Source organism: Artemia sp. Qi Xiang Cuo, chromosome 21 (assembly GCF_049724085.1).
Source record: "Artemia sp. Qi Xiang Cuo chromosome 21, ASM4972408v1, whole genome shotgun sequence".
In the NCBI taxonomy this organism is placed as follows: Eukaryota; Metazoa; Arthropoda; class Branchiopoda; order Anostraca; family Artemiidae; genus Artemia; species Artemia sp. Qi Xiang Cuo.
In genome coordinates this window covers 29,033,647-29,047,751 of record NC_142814.1, presented here as the reverse complement: position 1 = coordinate 29,047,751, position 14,105 = coordinate 29,033,647, and the positions used below count along the sequence as shown (strand labels likewise).

Genomic DNA, 14,105 nt, shown 5'->3' with positions numbered 1-14,105 from the left:
GTCTTTGAGGATGACTTAATCCCCCACAGTCCCCGGGGAAAGGACTACAAATTATTAATTTTGCCCATTGTTTACATATGGTATTGGTCATTGACAAGTATACAGACATTTCCAGGGAGATTTTTTCTGGAAGAGGGGAGGGGCGGGGAGAGGGAGTTACGTGAGAGGATCTTTAGATGGACGAAGTTTTCATGAGGGGAGAGATATTTCTGTGAAGGGGCGCCGGATTTCCAAGCATCATTTAAAAACGATCGGGAATTAAACAAAAAACAAGTTTAATTAACTGAAAGTAAGGAGCAACACTAAAGTTTAGAACGAACAGAAATTATTAGGTATATGAGGGGGTTCGCCCCCTAGTCAATACCCCGCTCTTTACGCTAAAGTTTTTTCTAGTACTTTCAAAAGAGCTAATTATTCTAATTAAACGGCCTTTGTGATTTAGGGGTCATTCTTAAAGACTTGGAACAAAATTCAAACCTTTGCGTAAAGAGCGAGTTATTGACGAGGGGGCAAACCCCCTCATATACGTATTAATTTCTGATCGTTTTGAGTTTTAATGTTGATCCTTACTTTCAGTTGAAAAAACTTGTTTTTTTTTATTTAATAAAACAAGCTGAATTAAGGGTCTCTTGCAGCTAACAGATAAAAATTACTGAGATTGACTTGCATTCAGCCTATTATATATCAACATCATATTGGCAGCTTTACGGTCACAGCGTAAAATCAAGTTTGTAATGGGAGCAACGACCAAGTAAAAAGTAAACCAGCCCTCCATAAGGAAAAAAAAAATCCCTGTTTTGGAGACCGTCAAATAAGAAAATCTCTCAGTTTATACTTGTTTAGAAATGATAAATATCGTCTGGATTCAACTTCGTAACATTTTAAAGCCAGAAAAAGAAATGGTTTACTATTAAAAAAAAGAACTTGAGACCCAATGTTATGGCTCATAATCGAAAAGCTTAAAACCATCAGAGAAAAGTCCATAGCCAGAAATCGTTTAATGGAAAATCACATTTCTCCATCTAAAAATTCAAAGAAAGTTGTAAGTTAGAATAGTAACACGGATATTTGCCAACCCTGCTTATCACCAGCGCAAGTTGCCTGTTGAACAGTCGAAGAACGTGATGAGGGGTCTATTTGACGGATAATATTTCTTTTTTTCCGTTAGCTTAAACATCCGTTCTTTGAGTGCCAAAAAACAGACTAAAATGGGATTTTGTTTTACCAACACTATTAACCTGTTGAGTGACCAGAAGTTGTTATCACAATGTTCAAAATAATATGGTTTTACTCTCTACTTTTTTTAAACGCTTTATGATTGCGACAGAAGAAACCACAAGGACATTGTACCCCACACAATGCTTCCGGAAGAGAGATCGATCACTTGTTATCTAAAAAATAAAAAAATAAAAGGATTGGAAACATGTTTCTAGGCATTTACCCCCCCCCCGGAAAATAAAGCTTTCAAAATTTGAGAATTGAATTTGAGTTTTTTTTTTATTATTATTTCCGTAGGGGGAAGGAATTTTGGTACTTGTGTATTATGCGCCACTCACTTAAGTTTACGCTGTGTAAAATTCGAGAATAAACCGTATTTTTGGTTATTTTCTTCGTTAGTTTAGAAAGACATTTGGGCTATAGATTTCACATTAGGGAGGAGGGGGGGGGGAGGGTAGAGTATAGTGGGTCTACATGCAAAATGTGTTTGGTGCAATTATTCTGCATTAGATAGATAGATAGATAGGTGTATTTTAAAGCCAAATATACGGCCATGAACACAGTAAAATAACATAAATGAAAGGTACAAATAACAAACTTTGATCAGTGATCGTAAGCAGCGCAAGATTGCGCTGCCTAAGTAAAGAACGATGTTGGCACAATGTATTATTTATTATTTCTTTTTCCATACCAGGGCACTTCGTATCGAAAGAGTTGTCGTGGAAACTTCGAAAAGGGCTCATTCGATTGGAAAGGCTAGCTCCCTTTTTAATAGTCGAAAGGGATTGAAAGGCAACTAACACCCCTTCAACGCCTAATATTTTACCAAACACATCCAATCAAAATTTTGAAATAGCCATTTTGTTCAGTGTAGTTGATTTCCAGAAAGAAATTACGTTTTTGAGGAGGACACTCACCCACAACCCAAAGGGCAAGGGTTCTAAGTTATGCCTTGGGGGTATATATGATTTTTTTTCTATAGAAAGCATTGTCGTAGAAACTTCAAAAAAGGCCCATTCGATTGGAAATTCAAAGGGCTAGTGCCCTTTTTAATAGTCGAAAGTGATTGGAGGGCAAATAATCCCCCCCTCTCATGCCCCCATTTCCCCAAACACATCCAATCAAAATTTTGAGAAAGCCATTTTGTTCAACGTAGTTGAAGGTTCTAGAAATTAGGTCTTTGAGGATGACAGCCCCCTCACGGCCCACAGGGCAAAAGTTGTAATTTATGCCATGGGGGCATATAAGGTGTTTCTAGAAAGCGTTGACGTAGAAACTCAATAAGGGTTCATTCGATTGGAAATCGAAAGGGCTAGTGCACTTTTTAATAGTCGAAAGTGATTGGAAGGCTTGATATTTTTATAGCAAAGAGCGATGTGGGTGAAATGTATTATTATTTTTTCTCGTTTAGATCAGGGCACTTCGTATCGAAGGAGTTATAGAAACTTCGAAAAGGGCTCATTCGATTGAAAATAGAAAGGTCTAGTGCCCTTTTTAATATTTGAAAGTGATTTGAGAGCAACTAATCCCCCTCCCATTTGCCCAATATGCTTAAAAACCTAATGCTGCCTATAGATCAAATCAAAATGCACTGTGTTAATGCCGATTCCGAATAAGTCATCTCAGCAGTATCCCAAGAACGACTGAGGGTATTATGTTCAAACTTTCGGGGCTACTTCTGCTCTTAAAATTTAACCAACTCAAAATAGCGTAAGTGTATCCAAACTATCAAAGAAAGTAAACAGATTTTTTAGCGAATGGTATAAAGTATTTCAGATCAAGTAGAGGAGGTATGAAACTAAATTAAACACTACTAGTTGTGTCCAGATTTTTAAAAGGGGCTATGTTGTTAAAAATTGCTGAAAAATTTTCTCCAGCATTCAAATAGCAGGCAAAATTATGAAGTCTTAAAAAACGAAAAGATTTAAACTATTATTTTTCTTTTCCCTGAAAGGACTATGTCAATATAAAACAAACAGAAATTAATTAAAAAAACTTTTTCCGCCAAAAAGTTTTTCAAAGAAAAGTGAAGAACTCCATTAAACCAAAATGAGCAAAAATTAAATCAAATAATCTACGAAGCATGAAACTGCCGCAAATCAGCATCGATAAATAAATGAAACCCAGACCGAACAGAAATTAAAATAAATAACCGAGTCAAACTCAAAACGAGCAAAAATTAAAATGAGTAGGGCTAAAACCCATATGCCTTCCCAAGGCAAGAACATAATTTGCACTTCAGTAAAGTGCAAATTATGCTGTGGCCTTGGGATGGCATAGCCTTATTTTCCGTGGGGAGGGGGGGGGGTGTTGTAAACGCCGGCTACCTGGAAACATATCCAGTCTCAGCATACAGGGAAGGCCTTAGGAATGCATAAACCCTTCCCAATACCTAGGGCATTAGGATATGTGTTATACGAAGGCCTTACCTATTGGATACGGGTTTCTATTGTACCCAAGGCCTTCCCTACACCCATTACCCAAGGGGGTAATATTAAGAGAATATACCGACAGAAAGAAAGATACATCCTATATCTTGGTATAGGGAATGCATTTTGTATAAAGGAAGGCCCTTTTTCTGCAGTTACAAATAGACAACGGAATACGAAAAAGAGATTATCTCACCTGAATCTCTTTAGGAAAAGTAGCGGAGAACATCAATGTCTGTCGCTCAGGTGATCCGGGCATAGAATTTTTCTCAACAATTGCCCGAATCTGTGGCTCAAATCCCATATCTAGCATACGATCTGCTTCATCCAAGATGAGAAACCTTAAAAAAAAGGAAAACATGAGAACTATGAACGCAAACAGAGATTTGAATGTGTTAGAACCATTATACGCTAGTCGTATCGGTAAGGTGTGATCAATTTGATAGCATAAGGTCTAATTGGCACTGCACAAAGAAAAGAAAAAAGAATCAGTTTTATTATTTTTTTACAGCCCACTTCTGTCTCATTAAATGAAAATTCTCTTGTACGGAGTACTGTATTATCTCAACTATTTTGTTCGAAATTTACCCTTAATAATGACCTATTGGCCTACCCTTTGGTTTATCTATGGAAATTATGTTGCTTTTCTGTTATTTTCCTTGGTTTTGGGCAAAAGCAAAAGAATACCTCTCCATTTCCAGATTCTTCCTAAGTGATCTGTTTTATTTTCATTCATATTTCTTTTTATAATCGATTTTCCTTTTCCAAAAAATTCAAATGGTGCAACGTTTCACATGGAGTACCCAATTGAAAATTTTAACTTCCTGGATAAATGGACCCAGTCAAAGCCCCGTTTTATCTTTCCAACATAGCCGAATAAAAATATACATAAATATAACGAATAAAAATATACGCATTATGATATGGTGCTTGGTTATTAAATGTTAGCTAATCATTGCACTTAATTTGAGATGCTGTACAAAGAACTGATAAAATAGTAATGAAATTAATTATAAACGCTAGTTTCTAGATAACATTGCGAAATAAATATGAAGATAATTCTATACTGCATCAATCTTTCTTATATGAAACGATTACTAAAACCCTCAAATGGTGGAGTGCACAAACATAGACTTTTCCTTTTTCCTAGAAAAATTTATATTAGGACTGCCATTTACAGTTGGATTAGAAAAGAAGGTACAGTCTCTTGTAGTACTAATATAAAAGACGAAAATATAGGTTCGAAAATTCAGCACAAGAAGTTTGAAATTACCCAAGAAAGGCCAATATGACCCAACAAGCTGTACCGTTAGTAAATTAAAGCTTTACATTTAATTGAAAAAAAGAAGAAGAAATGCATGTTATTTAATCAGATAGCTGGGAATTATCTGATGGTACCTCTTGTTTGTGCCTTTTTTTAGTATAAATGTATAGTTACTCAAAGGAGGTAACATTCTTAGTAAGTTCTTTACTAACTTGCAATACTCAAGTCCATCTTACCACGATCCGGCATATCGTGCAGACGACCAGGTGTGGCAACGAAACGGTTGCCACACCTTTTGGTGTGGCAAAAATAAAGAGTCATATTTTGATGAAGAGTCAAATAATAAAGTTCATTACTAACTTGCAATATTCAAGTCCAATCTTGCCACGATCCAGCATATCGTGCAGACGACCAGGTGTAGCAACCAAAAGGTGACAACCACGATCAAGTTCTGCCATCTGGTTTCTCAAATCGGCACCCCCATAGCTGAAAAAAACCAACAAGGATAAATTTACACAAAAAATACCCGAACATACTGTTCTAGAACAAAACATCTCAGAGTACAACACATAAAACATTAGATCTTTGCAACACAACCTAATTTTTATATCAAAAGAAAAGTCTAACCTTCATTTAAGACGTAATGTAACTCCTGCAATTTACCCTCTATATCTGATCATTAAAAAAGAATACACACACACACAAACAAAAATAATACATAAAACGGAAAACACGCACACAGTATTTATGAAGTTATAACCCTCCAAATTTTCACTAGAATTAGTTTAAGTTTGATATATTTGTAAACTAATAATCTCACAATTTGGTTGCTACCATATTCTTGGAATTTTTGAATATCCTACAATTATCTTCCTTCGTAACTACTAACTTATTATAATATTAATAATTCGGACGCCCACTGTCTCCGTTCATCTAATAGAGCCTCTATAATCCCTAAATGTGGTTTCTAATGCTGCCCAGCAATCTCCCATTTATAAATCTATTATTCAATGGAACAAAACACCCTCCAGTGTTGAGCTAGACACAAGTTTCTGAACCCTGTACAACAATGCAACAAAACTTGATAATATAATTTAATCTTTCAACTTTTAACCAATTTGCTTTAATTACTCATGTTTTAGTCTTCTATCTTTTTCAGTGTCACTTTAATTTTTTTTTTTTAACAAGTTCTCTTCTTTATTGTTATTGATGTTTGTGTTATGTTTTTATTCGAATAAATTGAATTGAGAAACCATTCCACAAATGATTTGCAGGCACCCTGAGTAAACAGCGCAGGGGGAAACAGTTTCTACTGTCCTCCTCCTATTTAGTTAAATAGGTATTGACCTATTAAAAACCTATGTTCGTTTTATAAATGAAGTTAACTAGAGAGGAAGTTGCTCCAGTCGCAGCATCTTATCATTCAAAAGAAATGTTAACTAGATATCCAGGTAAAGAATAACTGCTTAGTATAAACAGTTAAAATTCTTAATGAAACATGCGACGTAAGAATTAGACTAGACTGCTATGGAATGGTTCCTTTAAACAAAAATCGGCCTTGAATTACTTTTGAGATTTACAATTTCTTATTCTAGACAATAAGCCACATCTTTATCTTAACTTTATCATCATAGTTACATTTTGACATCTTTCAATGACTAAAATTTAAATACCACAGAGATTTTACTTTCCATCTTTTACCTAAGCATAATTTTCTTTTTTTATCCTGGAAATTTTACTTGTTTCAGTTTAATGGCGTCGGCAAGGCTTTTTTCTCCTCATTCTACATCTGGCAACATCAAACCGAGATACATGAGGAAAATTTCGGCAATGACCACTAGTAATCTATATTTTTTCCTTCTACTATGTATTGCCAATGTAGTCGTATAAAGTATTTAAATCTGGTAGGTATTCTGGACAGAAAACATAAAAATCGCTAGGAAATTTGAATTATTTTGAATAGCTTTGATCTGCTTTTTAAGTGACCTAAAAATTCTCTAAAGAACTTCTGTTTTTTTTTTTTTTTTTTAACAGAAAAGTAATTAATTTTTTTCCAGATACTTCCTTATCAGCTATTAGGAAAGGGAGACGGAAAAGCAAGACAAAAGGGAACTCTTTAAAGCCGTAAAGATAATAAAACCCTAGAGTAACAGCATGATTTTTCGGAACCTCTGGGCACTTTTTATTCTCCAGCATTCTAGTCGATAAGGTGTCTCAAATCTCAGAATACATAATTTTCTTTAAAAAACTAAGACATCAATTGATTACATCACTCTGATCAACTGATTAGATCTTAAATAGCCACATCTTAGCAGATGCTTTTCAAATTAATTAGCTGAAAAATCAATAGAAATATCAGAAAGTTTTTACAGTAAACTAATTAGCTTATTTGAAAAGAAAATCTACTTTTTAGATAGTTTCCCAAATTTAGCTTTTAAACCTGCCTCATAAAAAAGTTAGTCTTTAATACGAATAAAAAATAGTCTTAACGAGCAAGAGAAATGAAATGAATTGTCTAGTATTTAATTATTTAAGAAGTTGTTTCAGGATACCAATTAAAAAAAAAAAAAAAAAAAAAAAAAAAAAAAAAAACATGAACTTACACAACAGCTGGGCGAACCTTGGAGCGATAGCTAAATTTCTTGGCTTCATCAAATATCTGAGTAGCCAATTCTCTAGTTGGGGCCAAAACCAGGGCAATAGGATATTGCTTCCTTCTATATCCTCCCCCACGCGACTGAAAGAATATTGTATTTAGTTTGCTATTAACTAGCCCTCCATCCCATTAAATTAATTAGCAACTGAGTTCTTATGTAGAATCCGGTAAGTGCGCGACAAGTGTATTGCAAAGATCTTTATGAAAACAGGTTGTCGCTGCCTTGTGAGGTATAAACAAACGGTTTCTCACACCGGGAACTATATTTAAACTTTAGTTTTTTGGGGTTTAGGGGGACTAAAAGGTACCTAGGTTGGTTTAGGTTACGTATTTAATATATGCTATGCTTTACCCCCACTCCCCCTAATGTGCAAATACATAGCCCAAATTTGTTTCTGAACAATTATATTTTTATGCAATTTTGTTTTATTTCATTAGCATTAACGAAACTTCACTTATCGCGCACTTACCGCCATTTTCTACACAAGCACCAGCAACTGAAATAAAAACATATTCAAAACAGATAAAATACCCTAAATCAGAAACTTTTTAATACATAAATAAGAATGTGAAATTCCAAAATTTTGGCTTCACATCCAGAACGCCTTTATCAACGGAAAAGACAAGGCGCAAACCAAATATCTATAAAATGACACAATAAACGTTATGCAAAAAGCGTTTTAGTTTTGATTTATTTTTCTGAAAACAAGGGCGTGTATGTGTGTATGTACTTTTCAAATTCTAGGATGGGGGGGGGGGGAGAGCAATTTTGCTGCTTTTTCGAATTCTCTGTGGATATACCAAAAAAACATTGTTCACAGAAAATACGAAATAGAAGGCATTTTCAAGACCTGGGGGGGGGGGGGGGGGTAATTGAGCAACACGTTTATTTTTAAACTTTTTTTATTGAATAAGTGCTACGTAACGATCAAGGTTGCATGGCAACTCATACTAATCTGAATTATCATTGATTTTTTTTACGTATATTTTTTTCCTTTTATTGTTTATTAGTAATGGCATAGCTGTTTTCTACATAAATAGCTTAGAAAGTCCTGGATGTTTAGTCTTCAGTCTGATAGCTCTTGTTATTTATTTTTTTTACTTTTTTTTTTTTTAACGTATATTTTATCTTAGAAGAATTGACTAGCTCAAAAGTCAGAATTTACGCGTTAGTTTTGAGATACATACTTCCGTACAAACTGCTTCACCCCAAGATGAAATGTAATTAAATTAGTATCAATGCATTGCCAACAATTTGTCCTTCTGCTAATCAAACTTCTCAAACGTAACTTTACTGACGAGAAAAACAGGTCCCAAATCCATTGAGGAACTAAAAACGGAATTCTGTCAACTATCAAGCTTTTTTTCTGCTCTGATCAAAGGGGTGAAGTTTGATGAGTTTCATTGAAGTCCTCATCAAGGTGGAAGAATATACTAAGCTAATTCCCAACGTAAGGGATTGACTTTATTGACACTTAAATGATGACATTCATACTGCCGAAAAACAAAAACTTGCGTATTGCTGGAAAGATATTCAAACAACGGTAAGTTCTCAGCACTATAAACTGGCCTTAAAAGTTTTTAATTTTCTGTAATTTCTCAGCTTTCAATTATTTTTATTTCCTATTTTATTTTTGAATAATTTCATTAAATTATATTTAAGTTAGATCTTCCAGTTAATTGTGCTTTAAACCTACTAATCTTCATAATGAATTACCGGAAAAAAATCCCATTTTTTTTTTTTTTTAGATCCTTTGTTGTTATTATTTAAATCCATGTGTAAGCAATCGATTCTTATACTTGAAGACACAATACTTTGAAGAAAATGTTCTCAAGACACTGGGAGGAGCCAGTTACCCTAAATTATCCGCAGATTAATAACGTGAAAATGATTTTTGCAGAAAAAAAAAAACAAGACTTAATTTCTCACACTCATTTCGAGGCAAAAAAAAAAAAAAACAAAAAAAAAAAACTGAGCATAATATTCAAAGATACCTGGTATCCATTGTGAACTGGTCCATTTTCATAAATTCTATTCAATATGGGTATCAAGAAAGCAGCAGTCTTTCCAGAGCCAGTTTGAGCGCATGCCATTAAATCTCTCTTGCCAAGAATAATGGGTAGGGCAAATTTTTGCACTGGAGTTGGGCGTTGATAGCGAGCCAGGACAATATTTTCTTGCATAATCTCTGTCATTTTAACTTCGTCATACTGAAAGATAATTCCAATAAATTGTAACAGTAAAAAACAGAATAAAAGTTATAATAAAAATAGTGCGAAGTAAGGTTAAATGGAACAGTAAAAGCACAAGATACTTAAAATAGAGTGAACTTGGTAAGAACTGAAAAACTATGTTTTTCTCTCTCATAAATCATTTGCTTTTACAAGTTTGACTTGCTAGGTACAAGAACAGCGTTGTCCCTTTCAAAAAGTTAGTGACCGCTACAGTAAGCCGAATAGCTTAAACCATGTTTACGTTTAGTGAGGACATGACCTTCTGAACGAATTGTGACAAAAGAAATTCTTATTAGATTTATAGTTTTTGGAACATTAAGGAAACAAGCGATGGTTCACACAACCGAGTTTTAATCCTAGATAAACAACGTTAATACTGCGACACACATTTAAATTGACGACCAAATTCAGCCAACTTTAAGCAAAAATTATGGTTGTGACTTAAGAGATACGCCTATTTTCTTAAAACAGCTATTATAATCATTGCGTGATAAACACGTCTGAGGTACATCATTTTTCTAAGTGAAAAGCTTGCCCTGTTATCTGAAACTAGTAAGCAAAAGATACACATCTAAGAATTTCGTTTTCAAGAATTACGGCTATAATTCTTGATACTTGGTCCTTTTTAGATACTTCATGTTGAAAACAATATAGGTCATTATAGGTCATTCCTTTGTTTTCCATAGCTTTGCTAATGGGGTAAACTAATTTTCTGGCAATCCTAGAATGGATAGGTTTAAAAGAGACACCTTTTAGAGTAAGAAAACAGGACAGACTTTTTTGAACCCTTTCCAGAAATTGGTCCGAAGTTGTTCACAAGTTTGAATGAGACTAATCGAAACTCTTTAGAGCCTTTAGTGAAAAGTATTTTTCAATGAAATGAAAATATTGAAAAAAGGGTACAAGTTTTAGTTAAGAAACAAAGCTTTCTCACTCTCTTAATAAAAAATGTTACCCGTTATTTATATATTTTTTAGACTTTTGTTTCTGGGGTTGAATCCAAAGGGAACTTAATAAATCTGGGCTGGGGATGCGGTAATATATCTTCCTTAAAAAAAAACAACAACAAAGAGATCTCGTTTTTTTTTTTTTTAGATTTTTCTCTTTGTTTGTTTTTGTCATGGCTGGCCAGTTCGGCTTAAGATCTTTCATCCTTAAAAAAAGAAGAAAAAATCAATAGGGTAAGATCAATAACAAAAACAAATTTCTCATAACTTTCTCTATTAGAATACAAACCCCTTTTTCGTAGCTGGCAAGTCTGCAGCAGATAGGGGGAGGAACTCAAGATATTTCCTCACGAAATTTCCAAATTTTCCATATAAATTTAACAGATCGTTTATATGGCTTTTTACTAAACAGGCTGATATACCCTCCCCCCTCTTACGCACCTGGAGCGTGTGTTAATGCTTTTAACTTTCGACTATATTGCACTTTTTTCTGTCTCAGAACGCTATGCGGTCCAATCAAAGATTGGACCGCATTATAAGTAAATACTATACTAGTAAATACTAGTTTTGTACTATAAGTAAAGGCCCTCGCGAGCTATAAAAAACTTGCTATTGCAAGCTTCCTTGTGTAATGTCTTCTATTTAAATCCAGTGATTTACTTAGTAGCTCAGTATTTCAAAAGAATCTATTCATTGGCAAATAGACCCTCTAGCCTCGGAAGACTTAAGACAGTCTCCGAACACGTGTGCAAAACCCTTTTTAAGGGCAAGGGTAAAAAAAAAGAAAAGAATATATAAAATAAATTTGAGAATTGTAGACATTTCCGAGACTTGGGAGCCTATTCCCAAACTCCCTTTGCGTTAGTCTGATGTTAATTAAATGATAATCTAATTTAATTTTTATATTCTACGACTCAAAAAGTGTCGCCCCCTTTCACCACAATCCAAAGAAATAAATGAATACGAGAGGCTTATCGATTGCTAGTATAAGAAAAATATAACAGGAAGTTCATCAAACAGAAAGAAAGAAGCAGAACAGCCATTTTCCGCCTGAAAACACGCAATATGCTACATCCATAGGAACATAAGTCGGACTTCTGGGGAGGGGACTATCATAATGTTTTCCCGAAAAATTTGGAGGACAGGAGAAAATATACCCTTTTCCAATTTTTACTTTTCAAGATAGGGGTCCCTTGGTCCCAATCAATACGCGGTCCTTCTCCCCTCTATGCACTGGCATGGCTACAACGTTGTCCAGCCCCCTATATGTGCTAGACCCCTCCTCTCTCTCTCTCACCCTATTGAAAACTATCCATGAATACAGACATCTCCGATGCTGAGAAAACAATGTATTAATACATGAAAACAGCTTACACTGTTTATATTAGGAGGAATGTCTTCACCCGTCGCCTCCACGGGAATATCTTCATATTTGTCAAAATTGATACCGGTATTTGCATTTCCAAAGAGTTCAAGCTCCGTCTCTTCGTCTCGAGGTAAAGGTTTGGTCCAATCCTCGGTCGATGATTCCTTCCATCGTCCTCCAGCTCCTTGCTGACGATCCGCACCTAAAATTAGCCATACTGATTTTTTATATTCAAAAAGGTATATTTCTGCAGCGTAAGAGGCGAAAGCTGTAGAGGCTAACTGGCCTGCATTATGGAGTTTTTGTTAACTAAAAAGCAGGTTAGGAAAAAAGCTAATCTTCCATTAAAAAAAAAAAAAAAAAAAAAAAAAAAAAAAAAAAAAATCCTGTGCTAATATATCAATAAAGAACTTTTAAATGAGACGTGAGTTTTCAGAGACGAAGGACTTCTGGCTTTAAATAAAACCGAACTTGGTGTAAAATAGAAATTGGCTTTTCGAACTGTTGCAAGATGAATATTGGTTTAACATGACCCGTCGTCTGCTAGACAAAGCAGCTCTAAAAACTAAAGAAAAAAAAAGTTTCGAATCATCATTGTTTGCTAGCGCGTTTGAGTATGTCAAGGTATTAGTCAGATTTGCTTCTTACTCAACTATTTTTGACTTGAAGACCAATTCCTGTCACTTCAAAAATAATCCTTATCAGTCGTAAACTACTTAATAAACCGAGAATAGTAGGGACAGTTGAGTCTTTCCAGTAAAGAATGAAAATAGTTCAAAAAGTGGATCGATTTGGTTTGTGAAGATTATACTTTGCAGATTTTAAAGTTCATCAAAGCTCAAGATAAAAAAAGAAGGAAACAGCCAGGTTGAGGATCTTCTTGACAAGTTGCATTTTAGATTAATTAGGCTATTGTAACTTCAAGGGTGTGCGTGTAACTGAACGCTCGTGTAACTGAAACACTGGGAAACTGAACCCCATTTACCTAAACCCTCGTACAAATTAACCCCATTTAACTGGACCCCCGTGTAACTGAACCATCGTACAACTGAACCAGTGAACTCAGTTTTTCAGTATGCTAAAAATATGAGGCAATATCATTGGATAAAACACAGGTTAGAATCTTTACATGTTCAACCTTGTTGGAATTGTTAGTTTCTTAAAGTCATGATATAAACGCCTGTCAAGATCATTCATTAAAAAGCTTTGTTTTATTTTTGTCAAAAAAAAAAAAAAAAAAAAAAAAAAAAGTCAAACCATTAAAGCTGATTTATTTCTCGTTTTTTTTTCAGACGAATCAAACCTTTCTGGACATTAGTAATAAACATATGTGTTGAAAATATTTGATCTTTGTGAACCTAGATAACGAATTTTGATCAAATGTATTTGAGGAGATTGCAGCTAAAAAGGACATGGGAGGTGACTGGTTGCACTCCAGCCCTTTTTTCAACATTCCTTGAACATACCCTGAAAGTTTAAACTGCATACCCTCAGCTGCTCTTGACACATTGCAGATAAGTCGTCTTGTAAAACTGGATGCTCATAGTACCTCTTGATTTAGTTGAAGATGCTCCTGAACATTTTCCGAACGATGTGATGGCTGATACCATCGGCCATTGTAAATATTGCTGGTATTTCCCCTTCACAATCAATAAAGGAAAAACGCGTTTTTGATTGTTTGGCATTCTTCTTGACATTTCCCCAAGGTTTGACCTTAAGGCTCCGTGCTTTTTTTTTATTTATCCGATCAAACTTGCTTCCTTTTCTTAAAAAAAAAAAAAAAAAAAAAAAAAAAAAAAAAAAAAAAAAAAAAACCTTGTATGTTAACAATAGGCAACTTGCATAACATACATCCCTTGCACCAAGGGCTAGGGACTGTGAGCCCTGGAAGCATAGTTATTTAACCATTGAACTGTTTTAAATAAAATGATTATCTCAAAACTGTCAATCAGATGTATTTGGGGAAAAAAGAGGATGGGGCGGAAGCCTT

General features: G+C 34.6%; 1 protein-coding gene across 1 annotated transcript in view; it reads right to left on the bottom strand.

Annotated features, from left to right (window-relative positions):
* Positions 1 to 14,105, bottom strand: part of bel (ATP-dependent RNA helicase bel) — a 61,360-nt gene that overhangs the window by 14,638 nt on the left and 32,617 nt on the right. Inside the window, exons 5-9 of the mRNA XM_089107023.1 lie at positions 12,124 to 12,317; positions 9,563 to 9,778; positions 7,515 to 7,648; positions 5,272 to 5,397; positions 3,844 to 3,988 (exon numbers count right to left, since the gene is read on the bottom strand). Coding sequence (XP_088963149.1) covers positions 3,844 to 3,988; positions 5,272 to 5,397; positions 7,515 to 7,648; positions 9,563 to 9,778; positions 12,124 to 12,317 — 815 coding nt within the window. The remainder of the gene's footprint in view (positions 1 to 3,843; positions 3,989 to 5,271; positions 5,398 to 7,514; positions 7,649 to 9,562; positions 9,779 to 12,123; positions 12,318 to 14,105) is intronic.